Raw genomic sequence first — 27,707 nt, 5'->3', positions numbered from 1 at the left:
TCTTGTCTGCATCTTGAAACAAAAAAAAAACTCATTTTGTTTATGTATGCACGTGACTTTTTTCAAAATACCTATTTCTTCTGAAATGCATTTGGATGCTTAAGACTTGCGTTATGGCGAATTATTACTGCCTTTTCGAATGTGTTAGATTGATAGTGCCATTTGTACCCAGAATACAGTAGTTAGTTATTTTACAGTATGGAAGAAACTGTAAAATGCACGATAGAATACAGTATCCAATCCAATGATTTAGATAGATAGATAGATAGATAGATAGATAGATACTTTATTCATCCCCATGGGGAAATTCAACTTTTTTCCAATGTCCCATACACTTGTTGTAGCAAAACTAATTACATACAATACTTAACTCAGTAAAAAAATATGATATGCATCTAAATCACCATCTCAAAAAGCATTAATAATAGCTTTTAAAAAGTTCTTAAGTCCTGGCGGTAGAATTGTAAAGCCTAATGGCATTGGGGAGTATTGACCTCTTCATCCTGTCTGAGGAGCATTGCATCGATAGTAATCTGTCACTGAAACTGCTTCTCTGTCTCTGGATGGTGCTATGTAGAGGATGTTCAGAGTTATCCATAATTGACCGTAGCCTACTCAGCGCCCTTCGCTCAGCTACCGATGTTAAACTCTCCAGTACTTTGCCCACGACAGAGCCCGCCTTCCTTACCAGCTTATTAAGACGTGAGGCGTCCCTCTTCTTAATGCTTCCTCCCCAACACGCCACCACAAAGAAGAGGGCGCTCTCCACAACTGACCTATAGAACATCTTCAGCATCTCACTGCAGACATTGAATGACGCCAACCTTCTTAGGAAGTACATTCGACTCTGTGCCTTCCTGCACAAGGCATCTGTGTTTAATGCCTGTTAGCTCAACTGCCGTGTATTTTTTGGGTTATTTTATGTGAAATCATGGGAATTCCAACACATATTCCGCCTGTTGCAGGTATTTTGGGGCCGGTTTCTCATTCTGTTCCTCTACTTTTAATCTGTTTGAATAGGACACGGTGCCAGGAAGCTGGCTGCATAAATGATTTTGAATGAAAGGTATTGAAGGTAAGGAACTTATGGAATCGTAGGCAAAATCCAAGGATGACTTAGCGGAGCATGATTGCTCTTTTAAAAGACGCACAGCGGCGGTTCTCTGCTCTCTGAGTTCCTGCCATTACCTGTATCAGGACCGATTGTTAATCCCACTCTGGAGAATCACACAAAAACTGTATGTACGGAGAGAGACAGTTAGAATTTCAAACCCAGACCCTTTCAGCAGTCCTCACACAGTAATGAAATGTTGTCTCCGCAGGCTTACGGTATTCGCAGGAATCTCCTGCTCTCTGACCACAGCGCGGTTTACATTTCGGACGGGGTCAAGTCCTAGTCCAAATAGCCCGGCTAGTGTCCCTCCCGTTCGGTGAAGTGTTCAAGAAGTGAGTAATGCCCGGCCCAGTTAGCAGATGTGAGTTCATGATGTGCGGTCGAGCGATGCATGAATTAACTTGTTGACCGCATAGTTGCTTTCAGGCGATGCCTTTGTCCACGAGAGGGCGACTCGGAAGCGGGTCACGTTGCCCAAGTAACGAGCCGGGCGATCCCCATGGTAACCCGAGCCGGGTGCGGGCCAGTGTTCTGATTGCAGTGGGACGCACTTGTCGCAAAGTTAGTCAAACCCCGAAAGAGTGAAAAAAGATAGGAAAAAAATGGAAGGCTACTTTAAAAACTTCTTCGAAGAAAAACTCATGGTGTAAGCCAAACTACTTTTTGTAAGCTTATGGAGTGTTTTGCAACAGTCTGCCTTTCTGTATTGACTGGGCTTTAACGAATTTCTTTTAGTTAGGGGTTTAAAATTACACCGTTAGATTTATGGACTTATTCTAAAGTTTAAAAACACTCGGGATACTTCAGATGCCTGGAGATTTTAAGGCAGCATCTGTAGAGAGGGACGAACAGTCGGGCCAAGTCCTGTCCCCACCATAGATGTTGCCTGACATACTGAGTTCCTCCGGCATTTTGTGTGTGTGTGTGTGTGTGTGTGTGTGTGTGTGTGTGTGTGTGTGTGTGTGTGTGTGTGTGTGTGTGTGTGTGTGTGTGTGTGTGTGTGTGTGTGTGTGTGTGTGTGTGTGTGTGTGTGTTATTTTAAAGTTCATGTGATTTGCAGCCTTTCAAAATGATAGAGTGGTATTTATGACCAATGGGTATGGTCAGGGCAATTTATGGGTACGTTTTTTGGGGGTCTTAACAGTATGACAGCTTCAGAGCATGGGAGGCCTAAAGTCATAGATAGATACAAAGATTAAACCTGGCTTCAAACGTGATAGATCCAGTAAATACTATGACGAAGTTGTTGGTGGGGCTCGTGTACATGAACCCTTGTTCAGTTGACAGGTAAGGCAGGTGGAGACACGAGAAATGACAGACGCTGGAATCTGGAGCCATAATCTATCGGAGGAACTCAGGCGATGGAACAGAATCTGTAGGGTGAAAGGAATTTATCAACATTCTGGATTGAAACCCTGCATCAAGAGGTGGAAGGGGGAAGTACGGGGCTGAGACACTGTTGGGTTGGAAGGTGTGGAGGGGAGGTCTGATGTGCTGAGGTCTGTGACAGTGGAGGAGATGTTGGCTCTGTGTTGGTGGACGGGGTCATGGTTTGAGTGCTGTTTATCTGCATTCTTCAAGGGGATTCTGGCTTTGCCAGATAACAGCCAGCATCACTGTTGCCATAAGGTAGGCGTCTGCCTCGTACGGTTATCAAGTTTCCAGCTTGTCATCGCAACACAGTTGCCAAAGCCACATAGGCACACTTTCAATATGGAAGCTCATCATCCAGTCCGCCACAGTGTCCCACACTGTTGGACTCTTCCCTGGATCAGAGGATCACTGTCATTTACCAACACAGAGATGAAACTTCCAGGAAACACAACCCTCATTGGCAGCAGGTGGATTTTGGTGGAACTGCGCAATGAAAGCAGCCCGTGTCCATCGATCCCTCAAAGTCGCTCTGCAAGTTGATTGGATTATTAATTGTGGGTTAGCCTCTATTAGTTTGAGGACTCAGTTCAAGAGCCACAAGGTGTTGTTGCAGCTCTATTAAACCCTGGTTAGACCACACTTGGAATATTGTGTTGAGTTCTGATGGCTTCATTATAGGAAGAATATGGAAGCTTTAGAGAGGGCGCAGAGGAGTTTTGCCAAGATGGTTGGTATCCGTCTCGAAGGACAATGGGTGATCATTATCATCACCACAAGCCTGGGCAGAAGGTATGGAGATCCTGAGATGCCCAGTTGTCAAGAGCCCCCTCTAGGCTCACCAGTGTAGTCCAAAGGAAAGCTTATGAAGCCATATGTTTGGCACCAGCTTGGCTGCAGGAGCTGCCCGAAGGATGTTCAGTGACGTCCAACCACCCTAGGGGCTTCACTCCAGATTTGCTATCTGGGTTTACTCCCATCTCTGGTGACGCTGCCCACAAGGCAGTGGGGCTGTTTACTCATAGCTGGGGATCCGGTTCATGAGCACCAGGGGATGTTCTTGCACCATGGGTCTGCGTGCTGCACGTGCAGGGGCCAGACCTCCTCCCTGCCCTCTGTAGTTCAGCCTGAGTCCGAAAGGAGTTCAGTTTATGTGTGTCACCAGCGAGGAGGCACTACATGAGGCTTGCTGTGGGAGAGGCCGTGTACTGGCGGGGAGAGACGTACATATTCAGCTCACCTTTTTGCAAGACTGCTAGCCAATGGTGGAAACTGAAAGTGAGAGTGACAAGCACTACACACTACACTACACACTAGACACGTCACAACAACCATTTTGACATCAATTTACCAAGGTACTGCCTGGATTAAAGAACATGTCTTATGAGGTTAGGTTGGGCAAGCTCGGGCTTTTCTGTTTGGAGTGAAGTAGAATGAGAGAAGACTTGATTGAGGTATATAAAATGATGAGAGGTAAAATAGAGTGGACAGCTGGCAACTTTTTCCCAGTGCTAGTACAAGAGGGAATCATTTTAAAGTGATTGGAGGAAATTATAGGGCAGATGTTAGAGGTACTGTAGGTATTTTACACAGAGAGTTGTGGATGTGTGGAATTTGCAGCCAGGGATGGGGATAGAAGCAAAGACATTTGGGAAGCTTAAGAGACAACCAACACCAGTACAAGGCTGATTTTCACTGTTTGGACATTGTTCCTAAGGACCTCGCGAATGTACTTCAGTAATCGTTTAAAGAGTTATGCTCTGGATGCACTGTTGAGTTATCTTGGCTGCTTAGTTTAACTGAATAAAGGTCTATTTAATGCTAGGGTTCTATCTCCTGGGTTTGGTGAGTGAGCACAAGAAATTGGTGGCGAGCTGCTGTATCGTAGTGACATGGCAATCTCAGCAGACTTGCATGCAATTCTACAACAGCAGCAATCTCAGTTTGTGGGGTCCCAACTGAAGTTAATCTAAACCTTGACCAGCAGGTTAGCATTGAGTTCCAACAACTTCAGTGACAAACATTGAACAGAACTCACGTGAGTCAGTTCTTACATTCATTACCAACTTCTGGTTTGGGAGTTATGTTCGAATTGTGGCTCAAACATTACAAGGATATCTTCTGGGTCGAATTCGCTGGTAAAGATGACTTATGGAAGACATGTACTCGGCTCTGAAAATTCGGAACTGCTGAACATGAGCATTATTTCAACTTCATCCTGCCTAAACATGGTCTATCGTTTGACAAAACTGTCCAACAGCTAGCAAGCATTTTTTTGAGACCAATCGTCTTTCTTCAGTATCCACTACCACCACCTAAAACTTGTTAAAAACAACGCTGATGACTTCAGCACATATGCCAGTGTTGCCATCTCGTATGCGAGAAGTTCAAGCTGGGTAACATGACTGAATGACAAACAGTTCAATTGTCTGAATTTTATTTGTGGACTTCAGGCACTTGGCGGTACAGATTTTTGCAAGCAGCCCCCGGCCAGACTGGAGCAAGACACTGCAAGCTGTCACTGGAGAATGCCAGCATTCGATCAGCCAGAAACATGAGTAAAATCTGGGTCAAACAGAACTGTGTCAATGCAGTTTCCAGTGGCCCAGATGTCATCACTCAGCAGGTCTCCAAGCAGCCAATGAATCCTGTTGGAACTGTGGTACGTGGCATGTTGCAAGAAATTGCCAATTGCAGAAATGCATTTGGAGCAAATGCCAGCACTGTGGTCAGAAAGAAGGCTTTTCCCATCCTAGGCCAGTGAAGCACAAGGGCAAGAAGTCTCAAGAGCTGTCAAAATCTACGAGGAGTTTAATGGTCATGTTCAAAGTTGACTTTGTCACCAGCAGACAGTACATCAATGTGTTTATTAATTAGTTGGTCAAACTACAACTCAATATGAAGTCAGACATCGCCATCATCTCCAAACACACGTGGTGGATACGTGGGTCTCCACCAGTCCAAACAGCTCATCACTCCGCCTGCAGTGCTTTGGGTGGAACCTTGCAGCTGATTAGCGATCTGCACTGAATGGTGAAGCTGAACGGTATCCAAGTCAGCGGTGTGTATTACCTCATAGAGCAGCCAGATCTGAGCATCCCTGGCTTTGCCTGGATGATCAAGTTTGATCTCTAGAATATCACTCTAGATGAGGTCTGTTCAAAGACATTAGCCAATCAAATCACATCATTCAACATCTTACCACCATCAGTGTGTGAGACCATAGAACAACACTTGCATCAGCGCTATGCGGTAGTGTATCAATGTAGTTTAGATCACTGCAGCAAACTGCAAGCAGAATCCCATCTCCATTCAGATGCATAGCCAGTCTTCTGACCCAAAAGTCCGGTACCGTATACTGTTCAGGCTAACCAATTGTGGAACAAGAGCTGGATCGCCTGCAACAAGCTGGTCAAATTCTCACATTGGGCCACTCCAGTAGTCATTACCAAGAAAGACAATGGCACAGTGAGGTTGTGCACTTTACAACTGGTCTCAATGCAGCTCTGGAGGCACACCGCTGCCAGCAGATCACTTCGTAAAACTGAACAGTGATCGCTACTTTGTGAAGTTGGACTTGGCAGAAGCCGACCTCCAGCTAGAAGTGTCAGAAAATTCACAGGAGCCTCTCACCATTGCATCACATAAGGGGTTTGCTTCCTTTCTCCATCTGCCTTTCAGGGTAAAGGTGGCCCCTCCAATTTTCAACAAGTTGTTGACACCATGCTGAGTGGGGTTGATGGTGTTGCCACTTACCTTGACAATATCATGGTGACGGGTCTGGATGGGACAGAACTAGACCAATGCCTGGACCGCATTCTGAACAAACTCTAAGATTTTGGTAGAATAATGCAGCCTTCTGACCTCTTCAATCAAGTATCTGGGATTCATCATAGATCAGGGGTGTCAAACTCATTTTAGGCCACGGGCCGGATTGAGCAAAATGCAGCTTCATGCGGGCCGGATCAGTCGGACGCGTGCGAATGCAGCTTTCGTTGCCTCCGTTTTTTCAGCCTGCTCTCATGTGTCTCAGTCTCTGCTATAACTACAAAGTGTTGCACTTTACAAATTCCGTTTCTTATGAAGAAGACTGCCGAGCAAGACTGCCGAATAAACACTAAAAACCCTGAAAACCTGGTACCTGAATAAACTCAGCATTAGCCATATCATACGCCATAGGCGCTTCGATTACTGGGGCCAGCTTTAATAGTAATTAGATATTATCTCGCGGGCCAAAGATAATTCCACCGCGGGCCGGATTTGGCCCGCGGGCCTTGAGTTTGACATATATGTCATAGATGAACATGGTCATCGCCCAGATCCCGAAAACATGGCTACTATCTTAAAAATGCCTCCACCATCAGATGTTAGCACCTTACAATCATTTTTGGGCATTATCAGTCATTACTCAGCATTCCTCCAGCAACGTACCTGCTGATGGAGTCATTCAATGCCCTGCTCAACAAGGGTAGCACATGGAAATGATCCAAACAATGCTAAGAGGCTTTTGATCAGGTGAAGAATTTACTGTCATCCACATCAACCCAGAGCTGCCAATCATCATCACAATGGATGCATTCAACTATGGGGTAGAGCTGTCATATCCTATGTCTTACCTGATGGTTCCAGAAAAAACTCCTGCATGCAGCCCGATCACTGACAGCAGCACAAAGGACATCTGGACAAATCAAGAAGGAAGACTGGGAATCATCCTTGTGGTGGAGAAATTCCACCAGATGCTTTTAGCAGAAGATTCAGTTTGCTTACTGATCACAATGCATTGCTGGCCATCTCTGGGTCCAAGAAAGGCATTCCACTGTCTTTGAAGATGGGTGACAATGTTATTAAGCTAGGAATTTTGAAATGTGTTACATGTCAGCCCAGAAACTTGTTCAGGCAGATGCTCTGTTCAAACTTGTGAATCAGCAGGTTACTGAAAATGAAGACAAAGTCATGGCTGTGATTTCAATTGATTGCAAAGTCCACTGGGTTGTATTGGATGCTGCTGAAGGACTTCTGGTCACAGCTGACAAGATCAAAGCAGAAGTATCTGCAGAAGACAACTCATATCATCAGTGATCACCACTATTGAGGCTGTACCATCTTCTCGCAACTACTTTTGTTGCAGGAGGTACAAAAGCCTGAAGACTCATACCAACCAGCTTCAAGAACAGCCATTCAGTCCTTAAACCAACCTGCATAACCGTATTCACTACCAGAATCTAGTCATTCCTGAAGGATCACTTCTAATGCCTCCCTAATCTCTTTAGTCCTTTTTCAGAATCCTGGGGTGTAGGCCATCTGGTACAAGTGACTTATCTGCCTTCAGACCTTTCAGCTTCCTAAGCACCTTCTTGGAACTAGTGACTACTGTTACGTATCCCGTAACTGGATCACTTACCAGCAAAGATAGGGAGGTCCGCTGAAGTCTGATGGTACCATTTTCAAACGTTTTTATTTATAAAGCGGCACAAAAGTAAGGTTAATACAAACATTCAGATAACATACGTCGTCAATACTCAATCTAAAGCGCAGGTATAGTAATAATCAATCAGAAATAAGCTCTATCGTTGTCTAGGGGATAATATATTGTCCATTTGGAAATATAAAAGTCATTCAGAAGTCTGCAGGCTTCAGCCTTTTGGGAACCGCTGGGTTTCCCGTGTTGGAGAGAGAGAGAGAGAGATTGGTGAGAAAAGGAACACTTGCCCGGGTCCTGATGCACCATCAATAACTCACGCTGAGACTTAGGAAGTGAGATATCGGCTTTTATTGACTGGAAGAACAACACTACATCCTGGGAAAATGAGGGAGAGCAGCAGACCACAGTCGCCTTTATACAGGGGTCTGTGGGAGGAGCCACAGGAGCAGTCAGCAGGGTCTGTGGGAGGAGCCACAGGAGCAGTCAGACAGGTATATCTAGTTCACCACAGGTCCTTATGAAGCGAAGCCGTGGAATCAGGGGAGCAGGCTTCCCTGTTGTTAGTTAAAAGCGGTTGTCCGTGATTCCAGCCACAGACTCCAGATTCGGAATCTAATGCACGTGGCTTCCTTCAAAATGGCTTCCCGCTACGACGGGATCGCTATCGTGTCTCCTTGGTGCGTCTGAAGGGGTCCCCCCCCCCAGACCCTCCTTTATACTTCCTTATGGGATCGCAGGTGTCAATCTCTCTCTCAACCAGCCCACTTTGCCCGAGGGCTTTACACGTGGTCTTCATGAGACAATAGTCAAGGTCGCCTTATTCTGCATCCCGGTGGAACGCGGTATTCAGCACGTCTCTCTCTTCTCTTGGGTCATTGACCCCCCCCCCCCCCCCTTCACTAGGGCTCTTGCGATTCTCACAAAGGAGGGGGCTGGTATCATAACACTACATTCACATCGGTCCCCCGTCTCTCGAATTTCTGGCATTGAGGACGCAAAATACTTACTCACTTGGATTATACAAATGGACTTGACCACAAGATCCCTTTGCACGTCAGTAGTGTTAAGGGTCTTTCCATTAACAATGTACTGTCTCTGTATATCTGATCTCTCAAAATGCAACACATCAAATTTGGCCGGGTTAAACTCCATCTGCCATTTCGTTGCCCAAAACTGACCTAAATCCCACTGTATTCTTTGCCAGTCATTTAAACTACCCACTAACCCATCCATTGAAGATTTCATTACAATCATTTATATGAGGATAAAATGGACTTTTGCATCCAATAGATTTTTTTTGTTCTAATTAAATTGTTGTAAAAATGTGTGTAATTTATGTTTATGTTTTGTTGTGAGTGTTTCTTGTCTGGTGCTGTGGGTCTGAGATGGTGCTGTAAGTAAGTTTTTTCATTGCACCTGTGCATACAGGTGTGTATGACAATAAACTCGACTTTGTCTTTCATGATCTCTGTAGCATGTACGATCGTGTGATGTGAGGTTGAGAGTGAGGAGTAATTAGCATATTGCAGATATAAAAATAATGTGTGGATCAAATATGGCAACAAGTAAAATTAAACTTAAATAAAGCTTCTGTTTATCTTTTAAAGTGAAATGCCAAGCCAAGCAACCATATTTGCAACAAGTGCAATGCAGTTATTGGAGAAAAGACGAGAATTAGCTGAAGTAGAAGCGGATCTTGCAAACCAAAAAGAGGTAAATAACCAATATGACAAAGGTTCAAAGTTAAACATATAAATATGGGTTCAGAGAATAAACATACAGATGTGATTTGCATTATTTGCTTTAACGTTTCTCCCGAAAGAGCCATTGTCCTACCTCACAAAGGAAGCTGTGCACAAGTTGGAAAGTGCTCCATGTCACATAGTCTGTAATCCAGATCACTCATTTTGATATCTATAATCAATACATCTATCATATTTTATTAAGCAGCACTGCCATTTATACCTTTGAGACCTGCTTTATTCCACAATATTCCAAACATGAGAAAATCTGTGTATGCCAGAAATCCAAAGCAACGCACACAAAATGCTGGAGGAACTCAGCCAGCCCAGCAGCTGAGTTCCTCTAGCATCTTGTGTGTGTTGCAGGCTACGTCCACGCTACACCGGATAAATCCATAACTGAAGTTTTTCCTCTTCATTTTTACCCTCTGTCCACACTAAAACGGCGTTTTTGTCCCCGAAAACGGAGATTTTCAGAAACGCTCTCCAGAGTGTGTAATTTTGAAAATACTGGATTGGCCAGAGCAGTGTGGACGGGGTAATCGGAGACTTCTGAAAACGCTGTCATGATGTGTGGAACAGATGCTGGCGGCAGCGCGCTATTTCATTGTTTTCTTGAACGCAACCTAACAATTTCAGAACAGACGGCAACGAGACTGAAGCCAGAAGAATTAGAAAAGTGCTCACCAAATACTTTGACCCATAACTTACTGAATAAAAAAAGTATACTCACCTTGCCCTGTTTTCTGTCCTTGCTCGTATGAAGGTGGTTTACCTATTTATGCAAGTACTTCTCTGACAATAGATGTGTAACAGCCTAATGTAACATTGTATGGAAATACAAGATAACACTGATGCAGACATGTTTTATACATTTAACAAGGGGCTTTATTAATGTAACAGAGTTAGTCAGTTTTCCAATGTTCGTCATCAGCCGGGTCATACTGTCCATGAACTCTGTCGGTTGCCTCCATATGCTCCAGTATTTTTTTTAGTTTTGAATCCTCCTGCGCGAGAGCCAACAGATGTCTGTCGTTTAAGTTTTTCTAGTCTGTAATTTAAGAGACTACTAGACAGGTATATGGAGGAATTTAAGGTGGAGGGTTATATGGGAGGCAGGGTTTAAGGGTCGGCACAACATTGTGGGCCGAATGGCCTGTATTGTGCTGTACTGTTCTTTGTAACTAGACAAACGTGCACCAAGTCTTTCACGGTGAGATTTGACACCAAACATGTCACTTGTTTTCGGTAGTTGTGTCCTGCGCATGCGCAGTGTGAGGAGATTTGCCGAAATATCCGTTTTAAAGTGGACAGAGATATTTTTTAAAACACCTAGTGTGGACACCTATCGTTTTTACATGAAACCAGCAATTTCAAAATTATCCGGTCTAGTGTGGACGTAGCCACAGAGTATTCCTAAGTTAGCTTATAAATGGAATTCTGGAAGTGGAACACATTCATTATTCCACTTATAAACTAATAGCTGAAAGGTTTAATTTACTGATTAATCTTTCGTTTTGATTGAGAATTAGCTAGTATTTTATTATGTATCATTCAGTAAATTAGCAGTGTTTTTAAAAAAGGCATAATTCCTCCAATTTATATAATCATATTCTTGTATGCTGTGATGTAGTTTAATTCTGTAATATCTGTTCTCTTCATCGTTAAATCTACATCACCATTGAACACAATATGAAGGTTACTATTCAGACCTAGGAGTTTAAGCCGTGTGGTTGTGCATTAATGTATTTGAAATCATACTGATATTTACTGTAAGAACCTTGTGAAGAGTGATGTGATTGAATCACAGCATCACTGAGTAGCACAAATACAATCGTCTTTTGAAATGGTGACCTTAAAGTTATGTGTGGCATCAAAGAAAGTAATAGTAGAGTAACCATGTTCTGCTGGGAGAAGATCAGATCGTATCTTCAGTTTGGAACATTGAAATGTTTTGCCCTTTCTTCCAAAATTGTCTATTACTAAGAAAAAACAATCATGCCCCTTAATTATCAATATTTCTTTGTAGAAGATTAAAAGATGTGATTTAGACCATAAGCCATAGGAGCAGAATTAGGCCATTTGGCCCATCGAGTCTGCTCTTTTGTTCCATCATGGCTGGTTTATTATCCCTCTCAATGCCCATTCTCCTGCCTTCTCCCAGAGCCGTCAAATGTTCCTCATATGTTAACCGTTTCATTCCTGGAATAATTCTTGTCAACCTTCTCTAGACCTCTCTAATGCCAGCACATCTTTTCTTAGATAAGGGTCCCAAAACTGCTCACAATACTCTCAAGTGTGGTCTTACTAATGCCTTATAAAGCCTCAGCATTACATCTTCACTTTTATTGTTTTAGTCCTCTTAAAGTGAATGCTAACATTGAATTTTCCTTCCTTACCACCAGCTCAACCTGCAAGTTAGCCCTCTAGGGCAGGATTTCCCAACCTTTTTTATGCCACGGAGCCTTACCAGTAAGCGAGGAGTCAGTGAACCCCAGGCTGCGAACCCCTGCTCTAGGGAATCCTGCATGAGAACTCCCAAGTCCCTTTGCATTTAAATATTTTCCCCTTTTGGAAAGTAGTCTGTACCTTTATTTCTTCTACCAAAGTGCATGGCCATACACTTTTCTACACTATATTCCATCTGCCAGTTCTTTGTCCATTCTCCCAATCTGTCTAAGACCATCTGCAGTCTCCCTGTTTCCTCAACCCTACATACCCCTCCACCTATCTTTGCATCGTCTACAAACTTGGCCACAAAGCCATCTATTCCGTCATCAAAATCATTGACATTTAACATGAAAAGAGACAGTCCCAACACCATCCCTTGTGGAACACCAATAACCCCTTGTTGCCAACCAGAAAAGGCGTTCTTTATTCCCACTCTTTGCCTTCTTCCAAACAACTAATTTTCTATCCATGCTAGTATTTTTCCTGTAATGCCGTGCACTCTTATTTTGTTAAGCAGCCTCATGTGCAGCAGCTTGTCAAAGGCCTTCTGAAAATTCATGTGAACAACACCCACTGACTCTCCTTTGTCTATGCTGCCCGATTTTTCTTTCAAAGAATTCCTACAGATTTGTCAGGTAAGATTCCCCCTTAGGGAACCCATGCTAACTTTGACCTATTTGATCATGTGCCTGCAAGTACCCTGAGACCACGTCCTTAACAATCAACACCAACATCTTCCCAACCACTGAAGTCAGGCTAACTATCCTATCATTTCCTTTCTTCTGCTTCCCTCCCTTCTTAAAGAGTGGAGAGACATTTGCAATTTTCCAGTCTTCCAGAACCGTTCCTGAATCTAGTGATTCTTAAAAGATTATTACCAACAACCCCACAATCTCTTCAGCTACCTCTTTTGGAACCCTGGGGTGTAGTCCATCTGATCCAGGTTACTTATTTATGATTCAAAGATTCAAAATTCAAAGCACATTTATTATCAAAGAATATATAAATTATATACCTTGAAATTTGTTTGCCTACAGGCAGCCACATAGCAAGAAATTGAACAATCCAATTAAAAAGAGGACCAAAACCCACTGTTCAGCGAAGGGGAGAGAGAGAAACCCACACATCACGCAAAAAATAGAAGCAAGCCAAAAGCATCCTGAACCGGACCAAGTCCCAGATCTGCCCCCAGAGCAGCTGGAGCAGGCCCTTCAGACCTTTCAGTTTCCCAAGCGTGGCGCGTGGCCAAATGGTTAAGGCATCGGTCTAGTTATCTGAAGGTCGCTAGTTCAAGCCTCAGCTGAAGCTGCGTGTTTGTGTCCTCGAGCAAGGCACTTAACCACACATTGCTCTGCGACGACACCGGTGCCAAGCTGCATGGGTCCTAATGCCCTTCCCTTGGACAGCATCGGTGGTGTGGAGAGGGGGAGACTTGCAGCTTGGGCAACTGCAGGTCTTCCATACAACCTTGCCCAGGCCTCAGTCATCATCGAAAATCGATGGACAGCTGAAGAAGAAGAATGCTCCTTATTGAAAGAATTTGAACTCACTTCTTTCCCCAGACACTCTCAACTTTCTGACATACTGCAGTGTATGTCACAAAATACTATTTTAAGTTCTTCCACAAATTTCTTTGTCCCCCGTTACTGCCTCTCCAGTGTTATTTTCCTGCACTCTGATATCCATTTACACCTCTCTTTTACACTTTATCTATCTGAAAAACTTCTTTTGTATCCTCTTTTAGGTGACGTGCCACATCTTTTGAGAACTGTCAAAACTCTTCATGAGGTGGCTTTCTGATGATGGGGTTGCCAATGTTGTTCCAACAATATGGGACAGATCCATAACACACCTCACTGCATAACTGAAGATTCTTGGGCCAGCACAAGTTCAGTGTAGGCAGCAAAACTGGATTAGAGAGCCGGGGTTATAAGGGGAGTCAGCCAGACTGATAGTTTTCTTCCCGGGAGTGCTGGAGTATGTGTGCTGACCTCATAGAAGTTTATAAAATCATGAGTGGTGTGGTCGAGTTGGGTACAATGGTACCATTTAACAAGCATTTGGGTAAGTTCTTTGAGGAGAGGGGCTTGGAATATTATGGGTGGAACACATGCAAGGAGGATGCTGTGGTTGGCATGGACCAGTTGGGATGTAGGGCTTATTATTCAACATTATTTGGGTGGCGGGATAGAGATATGGCTCTACTAAAGGAGGTGTAAGGCACTTCTTCCTTCCACTGGCCCTTGGGCAAACTGTAGCACCTGCTTCGCCCCTGAATAGGGTAACTTGAAGCTACGAGAGCCCGTGGTGGATGATTGTATGAGCAGCTGGTGCATATCACAAGTCCTGGTTATGCGACCACTGACGCCAGGCAGGCCATCTCTGAAGAGTATAATGGCTGGGATCGCCCCTCTTGTAAAGATACTGGCCAGAAAAAGGCAGTGGCAAACCACCGTGGAGATATTTACCAAGAACAGTCATGGTCATGGGACCATGATCGCCTACATCATACGGCACAGCACATAATGATGATGATTGTATGACTAGCACAGCAGTGCAGTTAGTAGAATTGCTGCCTTACACCTCAGTGATTTGGTTTCAATCCTGACCTCTGGTGCTTCTCGGAGTTTGCATGTTCTCTCTGTCCAGGTCTCTTATAATTTTACACAAAAGCCTGTTAAATCATACCTCTTGTTCCAAAGATAGCAACCCTATACTGTTCAGCCCCGCCTCAATCATCCGGCCTGATAACTTGCCAATATGTTTGTTCTGTACACCCTGTAATGCTTTTCCGTCTTTCTGGTTGCTCTAGTGACCAGAAACGTAAACAGAGCTCCAGCTGTCAGTTTCATTATGACCTCCTTGCTTTCTCTTGTGCCTCAGCTAAAAACGCAAGCATGCTCTGTGCCTTCTTATGCATTTCTCCCATGGATATTTCCATCCAAGTTCTCTCCATTCCAATACATTTCTTATCATTTATTCTGTTGCTTTGTTTTTCCTCCTCAGGTGCATCACCTCACACTTAAAATTCAATTGGCCACTGTGCCCATCTTTCCAATTTTCGATTATCTTCCAGCTGCCCAGAGCGTTCATCCTTGTTGTGACTGTGTCGAAGTCATTGAGAGATGCTGAAGCTGGTGATATGGGAGTCGTTATTCACCACAACAAATACATAATCTCTTGGAGGCACTTAAAGTAGAGGCTCACAATCACAAAAGTACATCACATTTTATACCATTAAGATCAAAGATAACAGCAGGTGATTTAATACAATCTCAGCAGTCACGATGACATAGTTTACTTAAATATTTTGGATTGACAATGCTTCCTTCTAATTACATATCTACAGTGGGTGATACCATTGAATGTTCAAATATCCCTGTTGACATAGATATTCTGAAAACTTCTGAAGACAGAGAGCCAGACATCAAAATACCAATAGATTAGGTGTTGATTGCCTATACCTATGGCCATTTTTGATGTGTTAAGTGACAACATCAGCCATATTGCCTGGTTTTTTGTTTTTTTTTTGTTTTTTAAAAAAACTTTTTTATTAGTTTTTCAAAACATTTTACAAATTAAAAACCCCAAATCCCAATGAGGAGCATTAATACAGTGCAAAATTAAGCGTACAATAACAATATGCTACAAAGGAAGAGAATTTAACAAAAAAGCACCTAAATTAAAGACAAGTAAGCTTAATGTCCTCCCCAAGCCCCACAACACAAGAAAAAAAACAACAACTCTAGACCGACCACAACACAATATAAAGAGTATAGGTCAGGACAGTCAAACTCCCAGACTGTGAATACACTTAGCAACAGAGGATAATAATGCCTGCTACCAGAAAAAAAAAGGGAACTGAAAGCAAGGGACCGAAAAGAAGAAAAAAAAAGAAAAGAAAAAACCCTAGTCAAGGGGAAGGTTATGAAAGTACTCGATAAAAGGTCCCCAGATCTTATGGAACTTTAGATCCGAATTAAGAACTGAATAATGAATTTTTTCGAGGCCATATTGCCTGGTTTGATGCAAGCCAAACCCATTGTCTTAGTGTTGACTGGTTACATATGTGAATGTCTCATGGTCACCATTTTACAAACTGAAGACCAATCATCAACTCCTGTGCTGTTTACTCCATTGTTTTTTTTTAATGCATTTTATTTAGGCTTGGTGATTCATCCATTTATTGAGAGAGAGAGAGAGATCTAGCATCTTAATAAATGAATGAATCTCTCTCCCTCTCCCCTCTCTCTCCCTACCCCCTCAATCACACTCCTTCACTCACCCCCTCTCTCACTCACTCCCCCACACTCATCCCCTACCTCTCTCAATCCCCCCCCCCCCCCCATCACACCATACCTTCATTAATGTCAGTCTTTGGAAGACATATACAAGGTGTAAATCTCAAACCATACATTCCTTCTACCTCTACACACAGACTATTATTTAAGTCTCTTAATGGGACATATTCTTCTCTTTCCTTGACAACAGCTGCCACTATTTTTTAACTCCTTGCGTTCTTATTTTCTTCTTTTATTGAATTTCTGTAGCTCCTAACTCTAGCACCTTAACAGCAATATTAAATTCTAAGTGCATAACGTAAGCTTCCTTTTTTTCTGTCTTTAATTTCTTTGACATTCTTGTTGGCCCAGAAATGGAGATTTCTGGCCTGGTCCTACTAAATCTAGTACGGCCTTTCTTGTACTGATTAAAAAAGATTGCTTTGAATCCATCTTAAGAATTCCAAACACCTGGGTTCACACAGTCAAGTTTACAGTGCACTGGAATTCCAGTTTCGTTATACCATAGCTCCTTGGTTTGATACAGAGTGTCTTTCTCAAATCCACTGTGTCAATGCATTGCCACGTGATTTTGTGTAAGCCCAGTTCTTTTCCCATGGGTCTGAGACAGAACTGAAAATTGCAACTTTATCATTTGTCTGCTACCGCTACTGGAAGTACTTTTCTTTAATGTGCATGTTAATTTCCAGGGATAACCATTAAAAAAGGAATTTATAACTGAGAGTGAATAAAATATTCTCCCAGAAATTTGACCAGTGAAATGAGATCTAGTATTCTGAGAACTTACTGTATATGTTTAGTTTTATTAAACCCTGCTTCCTTTGCAGGAGTTCCAAGTGAAATGCAAAATCTTGAAGCAGAGAAGAGAGGACCTAATGAAGAAAGAAGAGGAGCTGAAACAGTCCATACAGAAATTTGACAAATTCTTAAAGGTAAATGGTGCTTGGATTGGTGAAACCATTGGGATCATTTTAGCTGGCTTTTGGGTGTCAGATAAAAAATATTTGTGGATAATAATAATTGAATTGAAACCTTAATTAGTCAAGCTTTGGGCTATGTTGTTAATGGCAGTGGCCAAGGTTTAAAGTGTAAATAAATACATAATAAATACGGAGAAGTAAATAAGTGATGTTGAAAGTGAAGTTACACAGTGCATTACTTACATTTTGAGAAGTTGTTAATCGGCCATCCTGCAGGCATTGTTCTCATCTAGGGGATTGTGAGGATTAGGATGAATGCAGGTAGGGAGATTGCCAGAATGATAACCATAGTAGAGCAGGAGATGATCAAAAGTCAGAGGGAAAATAGATTACTGTCCTGCAATGTACTCCTGAAAGAGCATGTTGAAAGAAGGGTCGGAAAAGAATAACTTCATGAGAGAAAATACCAATATGGGGACAGAGAAGAGCGATACCTCTGAACGATAGAGGGCCAAGAGTTCCGAGAAAGTGTTAAAGATGTTGTAAAGTAGGAAAATGGAGGCAGGAATCCAATGAAAGTAACGTAGTCCAGCAAGTTAAAGAAACAATTGATCTGATAGTTTCCAAGGGAAGGAATAGGGGTAATTGTTAGGGATCAGATGGGCCTACAGAATTAGATCGTGAAATTACTGTTTTAAAAAATTGTGAAATTAACAATTAATAACTATAATTTATCTGTACAGCAATGTGCACAACTTCAAAAACATATTGGGGAAATTGAAGATATTAATCTGATATACTGGGTGAGCTGAAACTTACAGTTAACATATAAAGGACAGGGCAAGTGGTGAAATACTATGGGATCTAACACAGAGACGGAAGTAGAAATGGGGTAATAGTGTTAATTAAAGATTGCATTGTAGTAAAAGTAACTGATAATCAGATTCAGGTTTATTATCACCTGCATGTGATGTGAAATTTGTTAACTTAGCTGCAGCAGTTCAATGCGAAACACAATCTAGCAGAGAGAAAAATAATAAATAAAATAAAACAATAATAGTAAATAAACAAGTAAATCAATTATGCATATTAAATAGATTTTTTTAAACGTGCAAAAACAGAAATACTGTATATTTAAAAAGAGGTAGTGTCCAAAGATTTGATGTCCATTTAGGAATCGGTTGGCAGAGGGGAAGAAGCTGTTCCTGAATTGTTGCGTGTGTGCCTTCAGGTTTCTGTACCTGATGGTAACAGTGAGAAAAGGGCATGCCCTGGGTGCTGGAGGTCCTTAATAATGGACACTGCCTTTCCGGGACACTGCTCCCTAAAGATGTCCTGGGTACATTGCAGGCCAGAACCCAAGATGGAGCTGACTAGATTTACAACATTCTGCAGCTTCTTTCGGTCCTAACATAAACCATAAGAATTGAGCTAAACTATAAGAAAGAATCGATCAATGGTACTAGAGTGAGGAACGGCCTGATGTTCAGACCATTTAAATGCTGGGCCTGACTGAAAAGGCAGGGCGTCAGGGCCAGAGGCGAGGGTCAGACCAGTTTTGCTCGCTGCTCTGTGACGTTTACTCAGCTCTGCACTGAACTGAGGCTGCGGACTGCTCTGGCTTCATGTCTGTGGTCTCGCTTTCATTCTGAATGCCATTTGCTTACTTTTAATGTTTGATACTTAGCTTTTTTTCCGTCTATACATTGAGTATTTGACAGTCTTTTTTTTAATGGGATCTCTTGGGTTTCTTTGTTTAGTGGCTGCCTGTAAGGAGACGAATCTCAAGTATAATGTATACATACTTCGATAATAAATGAACTTTATACTTTGAACTTCGGGGATATTCCACAGAATATTAATGTAATTATTGAGAAAGCTAGAACAGCAATGGGAAATATTTGAAAAGACTATCAAAAAGGTTTAGGGAAAATGTATTGCATTTTAAAGACTAACAAACTAAAAATGAAAACTAGATAAATTAATGCTAGGGTAAAATTAAACAAAAAGGAATCACTTTGAACTTCTGAATCAGAATTATGTTTATTATCACCGGCATGTGTTGTGAAATTTGTTAACTTTGGACTTGAAAGGAAGGCTGACAATAAGATTTAGGAAAGAAGATGACAAAGGGAAGGGAAAAGGTTTCAAAATAAAGTATCTATCATGGAACATACTCTAGCGAGCAGAAACAGCAAAAGGAAAATAGGGACCATCAGATGATGAACAAGTTGATGGTGACAGTGAAACTTCAGAAGTATTAAATAACTACTCTGCCTCATTGTTTACCAGGGAAACTAACAATATGTAGGTGGGGAGGAGCACTAGGGACAGGATTAAAAAGAGCTGTTAAGATATTTGCAAAGGCAAGATGCAAAAGAATAAAATCCTTGGTTCAGATTGTACATTGAAGGAACTTAGGGAAATATTAACAGAGGCATTGTCAGGTAAATATAAAACTTACTTAGGAAAAGAGCTAATACCACAGGACCAGGAATTCCTCCTATTTTTAGGAAGGGAGATGTAGGAGAATTTTAGACAAAATAGCTTACTGTTTGTGGTGGGAACAATAAGGAAATCTTTACTCGAGGGCAGCAGAACATTGGTGCCGTACACTGGCACAGCTAGTACAGCTGCTGCCTTACACTTCCAGTGGCCTGGATTTAATTCTGGCCTTGGGCATTGTCTGTATTCCACCAGTGTTTCCTTTTGGGTGCTCAGTTTCCTTCCACGTTATTTCCCAAAGACGTATCTTGCTTTCAGCATAATTTCTGATTTGAATATTTGTGTGGAGTTTCCCAATATTTATCTCTGCATTTTTGTAATTCAGTGAGGTTAGGCTGCCAAACAGACGTTCCAGAGAGAGCTGTGAGCTAATGTCAAAGACTTGATTTTGGCCTGATCCATCTGAGACGTTTCCGTCCACACTTATGGACCTGACGATGCCAAGTTGCGTGTGGCAACGTGCAGTTTGGTAGCATTGTGTGTAAATAGTTGCTAGAAATACGCCATTAGAGCATCACTGGAGAAGGGGACTAACTCGAGTATGCTCAGCTGAAAGAATAAGCTGAGTATAATAGTTGAGAAAGGACAAAATTATGAGTGGTACAGATAGGAAAAATGCAAGCAGGCCTTTTCCACTTAGGCTGTGTGGGACTACAACCAGAGTCATGGGTTAAGAGTGAAAGGTGAAACACCTAAGGGGATCATGAGGGGAGACATCTTCACTTAGAGGGTCGTGAGAGTGTGGGATGAGATGCCAGCGCAAGTGGTGCATACGAGCTCGATTTCAATGATTAAGACAAGTTTGGGTAGGTACTGGGATGCTTGGGGTATGGAGGGCTGTGGTCCTGGTGCAGGTCAATGGGATTAGGCAAGTTTCAATGATTCAGCATGGGCCAAAGGGCCTGTTTCTGTGCTGTACTTTTCTATGACTCTTTGACTTTATGACTATCAATGGCCCGAGTCATAGATATGAATTATTTGTCTTGCAAGAGAATACAACCTACTCAAAATATATACTTATAGACAAAATAATCAGCATATTAATGTTCATGATTTTATTCCTGTTCCCTCCCAAGGAGAATGATGCCAAAAAAATGAGAGCTAAGAGTAAACGAGTTACTGAAACCGAACTAATAAAACAAAAAGACAAAGATATTCTGAAACTACAATACGAACAGGATTTGCTGATCAGGAAGAGAGAAGACCTAAAGAAGAAAGTGGAGGCTTACACCATTTATCCAAAATATTTGGAGAAAGTAATAAAAGTATCAAGTGAGGTAACTGAAAAGAGTAATGCTGTACACTTATATAAATACATGTTGTAATTCAAGTGGACTACTTTTGGAATAGAATCTTGTGTTTCATTAGCGCACCCAATGTATTTAAATTCTCAAAGTTTTCACTGAGGCTAAAAGGTGGTGCTAGAGGTACAGGTACTGAAGGCTGTGTGAAAGGGGTGGATTCTGTTCATAAAAACAAAAAAAAACACTCAGCACTTCAGGCAGGCAACACCTTAAGTCAGGACTGAGAAAGGGAGAAAAACAAGTTAGTTTTCTTCAAGAATAAAGTCTCAGTTGTCGGAGTGCAGTTAAACTTGGGGGGGGGGGGAGGGGAGGAGTTGCAAAAGAGCCCAAGTTGCTGAAGGCTTTGTTGATGATAGAAAGCATTTTGAAATCAATAGAAAGGTGGATGGGGATCTTCTTGAACATTACCAAGGATGTTGAAAGCAGTCAGAATTAATACAGAAGATGAAAACAGCAGTGTTCAATTATTTTAATAATGACATTTTCTTTTTTTTTCTCTCAAAAAACTGTTTCCAATTCTGTTTGTATTTGTATTCCAATTCTCTTCAAGTTTCAGAATATCCAGATGGTGAATCATCGTTTTGAGGCTTTGTTTCATGCATATGATACGCTCTTACAAAAATACCAGGGAAACCAAGAAATCATGAAGACAATTAAGATGGATCTTAATAACTTCATAACAGAGAAAAGCAATGAAAATATGAAATACCAGAATAAGCTGGCAGCGCTGAAAATTTCTCTGGAAGCAGCCAAGTCTAAAACCTTAAAATGGGTATGTGTCACCTGGGGACCAAGACTTGATATCCTAGATTTTGGCTAACTGAACTGCTAGTGGTGAATACCTGCTAATTAGACTCAGAGGGATGTGCAAGTCAAAGTTCAAAGTAAATTTTCTTATCACCACATACAACCCTGAGATTCTTTTTTCCTGTAAGCATACTCAGCAAATCTATAGAATAGTAACTGTAAAGAGGATCAGTGGAAGATCAATTAGAGCATAGAAGACAAGAAGCTGTGCAAATGCAAATATAAATAAATAGCAATAAAAATAACGACAACATGAAATAACAAGACAAAGAGTTCTCAAAGTGAGATCATTGGCTCAAGAACATCTTGATTGGTGAGTTTAGCTATCCCCTTTTATTTGAGGGCCTGATGGTTGAGGGCTAGTAACTGTTCTTGAACCTGGTGGTGTGAGTCCTGTGGTTCTTGTACCTTCTACCTGATGGCAGCAGGGTGGTGAGGATCTTTGATGATGGATGCTGCTTTCCTACGACAACATTTAAGCAGATGTTCTCAGTGGTTGGGAGGGCTTCACCAATGATGTACTGGGTCGAATCCACTACCTTTTGTAGGATTTTCCGTTCAAAGACATTGGTGTTCCCATACCAGGCCGTGATGCAACTTTGCTAAACGTACACAGTTCCCCGCCTCCCACAATAATTAAAGTCTAATATGATTATGGATCCATATGCACCCTTGCACATAACAATAAGGTATTAATTTAAATTCCCTGCATATACTCCTGTGTAAATTTAATATTTACTATTTTACTGATTAATTATTTTTATAAAATTCATATGCTTAATTTTACTCAGGTACACTATGTGTATAAGTGAGATTTATTGCTAGGAAGACAGACTAGTGTGCTTTAGTGTTGGTAAAATTAACTGCCTAGTTTCACTCAGGTGTATTGGTAACGGTCAGGAAAATAAATCTTAATAATTAATACAAAAATCTGAGCTGGTAACTTGGTCAAGGAACCAAAAGCTTATTTATAAAAAGTTATATCTCACTTTAAAGTCTGGTTATATGAGTATAGAGCAAGTACTAATAAAAATTATTTTCAGCAACGATTTAATCTAAAAGGACACAATGAATTAGGGTAGTATTACGTGGGAGCTTCCAAATAATTGTTACATGATGGTGCGTTACAAAAGGACTTGCGGCACACCAGCCTAGCCATAAAGCAACCAGATATCATATGCCTGTGATTTTGTGGTACGTTGCTCTCTTCACTGAGGTGTGCTCAGTGAAGATGAGGTGAACCACATATGCCAGGGTTTCAGAAAAAGCTGGAACGAAGTTCCGTTCACCCACATTTTGCTGTGCGGCAGTCTGCCTGCTCCATATGGAGGTGCTCAAGTCACACAAAACAAATATGTTAAATAGTAACTTAGAAGTCATTGTTCCCTGCCAATATACAGTAACTTGTGTGGTTCCCCACTAACAGCAGGGTGAAAGTAGCAAACGAGGTGGGAGAGCGGAAAGCTGATTGGATAAGGACTTACCACTCAGTGGGGGATGGACTACAGGGTATAAATACCACCGGACTGGACATGCCTAGACATCATTCCAGATGAAGGTGGCAGAGTTTGTCTTTGAAACGTCGGCTATAATCAGTACCTGTACCTGGCTGGAAGCCCTAGAGGAGTTTGTTTGTTACGTTCACTAGTTTGGCCTTTTGGTATTTTAATAAAGGTTCTTCATTTCGGTGGATTAATAGTATGCTGAACTTTTCAGGCAGGAATCCCTGATCTCATGTTACTGCAGGTGGCCTTGCCAAATCCTGGGGACAGTCTGTGAGCAAATCTTCGAGCTTCACTTGTTTAGCATTGACCACAAAACATGGGCCAATATTAACAAAAAGACATTTTAGGAGATTAAGGCTCCATAGACAAAAATATGTTTCTTTTGAATAGTATAGTTGTGTGGTGAATTGTGTGGAGGATGAGAAGAGACATGATAGAGGTATACAAGATATTAAGAGGAATATCTAGAATGGACTTAATAGAATGGACAGCCAGCGCCTTTTCCCCAGGGCACCACTGCTCAATACAAGAGGTCATGGCTTTATGGTAAGGGGTGGGAAGTTCAAGGGGGATATTAGAGGAAGGTTTTTTCCTCAGAGAGTGGTTGGTGTGTGGAATGCACTGCCTGAGTCAGTGGTGGAGGCAGATACACTAGTGAAATTTAAGAGACTACTAGACAGGTATACGGAGGAATTTAAGGTGGGGGGGTTATATGGGAGGCAGGGTTTAAGGGTTGGCACAATGTTGTGGGCCGAAGGGCCTGTACTGTGCTGTACTGTTCTATGTTCGATGAAAATAAATAATTGTACTGTTTTCTAATTATACAGGAATCCACATGGGTACATATCCAAAATACAGCAGCAAAAAGAACGCTTGACTTGGGCATGATAAAAATGGCCATTTTTAACCTTTATACACATGTAAAGAACATAGACATGGATATTGACACTGTTACAGAAGACACAGATGCACAGCTTACCGTAGTAAGTTGTCTATTACTTTAAGGTCGTGTTTATTTCTATTCTGAATGCAAACCTTGAGATGTGCTGTATATAGGTAAAAACTTTTGAATGCAATTTGGCACAAAGTTACTAATTGTTTTTGGATTTTTTTTCCAGGTACAAGAATACATTATGCAATTAAGGGAGATAATGCAGGATTTCAAGAGAATGGAAAACAGTTAGCTCACCTTCAGTTGCAGTAAATTGCAAATTATTTTAAACTGTTATTGGTTAGAAAATACTACAGAATGAAAAATCAAGTTTTACATATGTCTATAATTGAAAATAAATTGAAGTTTTTGTATTTAAAGGACATATAGGTAAAACTCAAACTATCACTGAATGTATTTCTCCAGTGTTCACATCTTTGTAAGATCTACAGCTTGTGTCAGCTGTGCTGCAAAATGGGGCCGCTTAAACCAGTACTATATATCAGTCAGTTTAACCTCAGTGATGGAAAAAGTTCTTGAAACAAGTCAGGGAGGGAATTCGCAATCAAGTGTGGCTTCATGAGAGAAAGTCAGCATGGATCTGTTAAAGACAAGTTATGTGTAACTAGCAAACACGAGGAAATCTGCAGATGCTGGAAATTCAAACAACAATACATACAAAATGCTGGTGGAACACAGCAGGCCAGGCAGCATCTATAGGGAGAAGCACTGTCGACGTTTCGGGCCGAGACCCTTCGTCGGTACTGCATTGGAATTGCAACAAGAGTGTGTGATCAAGTGAAACACAAGAGGCTGCAAACACTGGAAATAAGTTTGATCCTAGTGATGGAAAAAATTCTTGAAACAAGTCAGGGAGGGAATTCGCAATCAAGTGTGGCTTCATTAGAGAAAGTCAACATGGATCTGTTAAAGACAAGTTATGTGTAACTAATAAGTTTTTGGTGCTGGAACAGAAAGAGTCAGTGAAATATGGTTGCTGAGGTATAAATCGACATTTGACAAGGTGCTGCGTAGTCGGCTTTGAAGGTCATCCAATAAAAGGGGCTGTAGCAGCACGGATAGAAAACCAGCTTAGTATCAGGAACAGATTAGTGTGGAAAAGCTATTCTCCCAGACAGGAAGAAATTGTCAGAGGAGCTCTTGAAGGGTCAGACACTTAAGATCAATGCACTTCCTAATGTAAATGATTTGGAATTGTATTTGTACGACACAATTCCAAATTTGCAAATAACATGAAACCTGAACAGCGAAGAATAAAAGGACAAGCCAGAGCAAACATGTATATCCAGATGAAATTTAATGCAGAAAATTCTGAAGTCTTGTGCTTTGGTAGGAAAATGAGAAACAAACTAGATCGAAAGGCATCATATGAAGGAGTTACGACAGAAATCAAATAATGGGCATAGTTCATTGGAAGTGCCAAGGCAAGGAAAGTGATTTTGAACATAGTAAAAATCCACATTTTTATATAGAATCATATAAATTTTAAAAAAGTATTTACTACTAAAAGTTAAAAAAAGTCTGTATCTATAGTCTCCACCAAGACCCCAGCAGCACATTCCAGGCACCCTCCACTCTTTGTATAAAATATCTGGCCTGCACATCTCCTTTGAACTTCTCTCTTTCATCTTAAATACATACCCACGAGTGAACTTCTGTCAGTCCTTCCCCTCAGCTTGCAATGCTCCAGACAAAACAACCCAAGCTTCTTCAACCTCTTGCTAAAGCATTTGCCCCCTAATCCAGGCTGCATCTTGGTAAAACAGTTCTGTGCATAAAGAGCAAGGGAATTTGTCACGATCAATACTGGTTTAGCCACAGCTGAAGAATTATGTCCAGTTCTAATGCATTTTAGAATAGAATGTGAAAGTTTTGGAGGGAGTGCAGACAATTCCAGTGATGGGAGACTTTGATTATGTGGATAGAGGGAAAAAGCTAAAGTCATACCCTTGGAATAACAGGAATCTGTGAGGTGGTATATAAAATTATGAAAGGTATAGTTAGAGTAGATGGAGAGAAACAGTTTATTTTGCTAGAAAGCCTAAGAGCTAAGGGATTAAAAGAACTAAAAGTGATAAACAATTTTATTTTACACACAAGTGTGTTTTAGAGTTTTGAATGAATTGTCAGTGCAGTGGAGGTAAGTTAATTGTTGCTATCAGAATGGAGCTGGATAGATATCTGAAAAAGGTAAATGTTTTGGAAATAGCAAATGTTTAATATTACAAGTAAATTTATCTGAAATGGTTTTTGATAGTAATGTATAATTATCACAGCAAAATAATTCAAAAATTGATGGCGCAGTTTTGGTCTTATTATCTTAGAATGGGCACATTCCACATGAAGATTAGTGAAAATCCTATAATGGCAGTTAGCGCAATAGATTTAGCAAACTGGACTTGGTATGCACTCTGCATGGAGTTCACTTTAGTTGTATGAAGTGACACAAGCTTCTTTTTGCTTGTTGAAGTAATTCCTGATTATACGATGTAGGGCTTGCAGGGCTTTTATTTCCCCTCATCAAGGCTACCAGACTAAGAGGCAACTATATTGATTGCAAAAATGACATATTGTGCCACCTGTCCCACACCCCTCCTACAGTGCTCCACCCCCACCATGCCTAACATCCTTTGCACCCACCAGACTGACAAACTTCCTCTCTCTCCGCTTCACACTGACAGGTATAGAACTGTGCAAAAATAATAGCCATCGAACAAATCAGAGAAAAAAAAACGCAAAAGCATTCTTGAAACTTTCCATAGCTCTCCTCAGTAACTTCTGAAAACTTGGGACAATCATATAACAGCTTTTACATACTCCAAGAACTTTAAATTTTAGCTAAAAGTGGATTCCTTCACTATCATCTTTGCAATATAATATTTCAGAGGTTATGTAACTGGTGTGTTATTATTTGATGAAAAGGCTGGGTGATGAAAGACATTAAACAAAATTGTTATGATTAAAATAATGTGAATGTTGAAATCAACATGGTAAACTGGTAGCAATCTCAGTTGTGGATTTAAGTACTAAACTTAAGCTGACATCAATGGAATGCTTCTTTATTGCAGATGAAAGCCATTGGATGAAATAGTCAATAAGTATGTCTCTGTATCTTGGTAGATGAAAAACAACTTTAGCATATGTCATTAGTCAACCAGCATTTCCTCTTCAGCCACCATCAGATGAGTTATTCTCAATTACCAGTGGTAATAAGCTGTCATATTCTTGTACGGTACTGATAACTCTTCATGCACAATCAGTTTGAAGATGTCTGATACCATGTTTTAACCACAATAAACAGGTTTTGTTGAAA

The 27,707-nt window shown here is 41.3% G+C and overlaps 1 protein-coding gene across 2 annotated transcripts; it reads left to right on the top strand.

The window, feature by feature from the left end:
* Positions 1–282: 282 nt before the first annotated feature.
* Positions 283–27,707, top strand: cfap73 (cilia and flagella associated protein 73). Of its 2 annotated transcripts, none has more exons than XM_073065504.1 (7): positions 283–965; positions 9,515–9,620; positions 17,229–17,333; positions 20,903–21,103; positions 21,681–21,902; positions 24,270–24,425; positions 24,561–27,707. In XM_073065504.1, the coding sequence occupies exons 2-7, from the start codon at positions 9,519–9,521 to the stop codon at positions 24,624–24,626; spliced, it is 852 nt and encodes a 283-aa protein (XP_072921605.1). In that variant the 5' UTR covers positions 283–965; positions 9,515–9,518; the 3' UTR covers positions 24,627–27,707. The 2 variants fall into 2 exon arrangements, with proteins under 2 accessions (XP_072921605.1, XP_072921604.1); XM_073065503.1 differs by lacking the exon at positions 283–965 and adding an exon at positions 1,659–1,760.

Source organism: Hemitrygon akajei, chromosome 14, assembly GCF_048418815.1.
Source record: "Hemitrygon akajei chromosome 14, sHemAka1.3, whole genome shotgun sequence".
Lineage (NCBI taxonomy): Eukaryota > Metazoa > Chordata > Chondrichthyes > Myliobatiformes > Dasyatidae > Hemitrygon > Hemitrygon akajei.
This window is presented reverse-complemented; position numbering and strand designations above follow the sequence as displayed.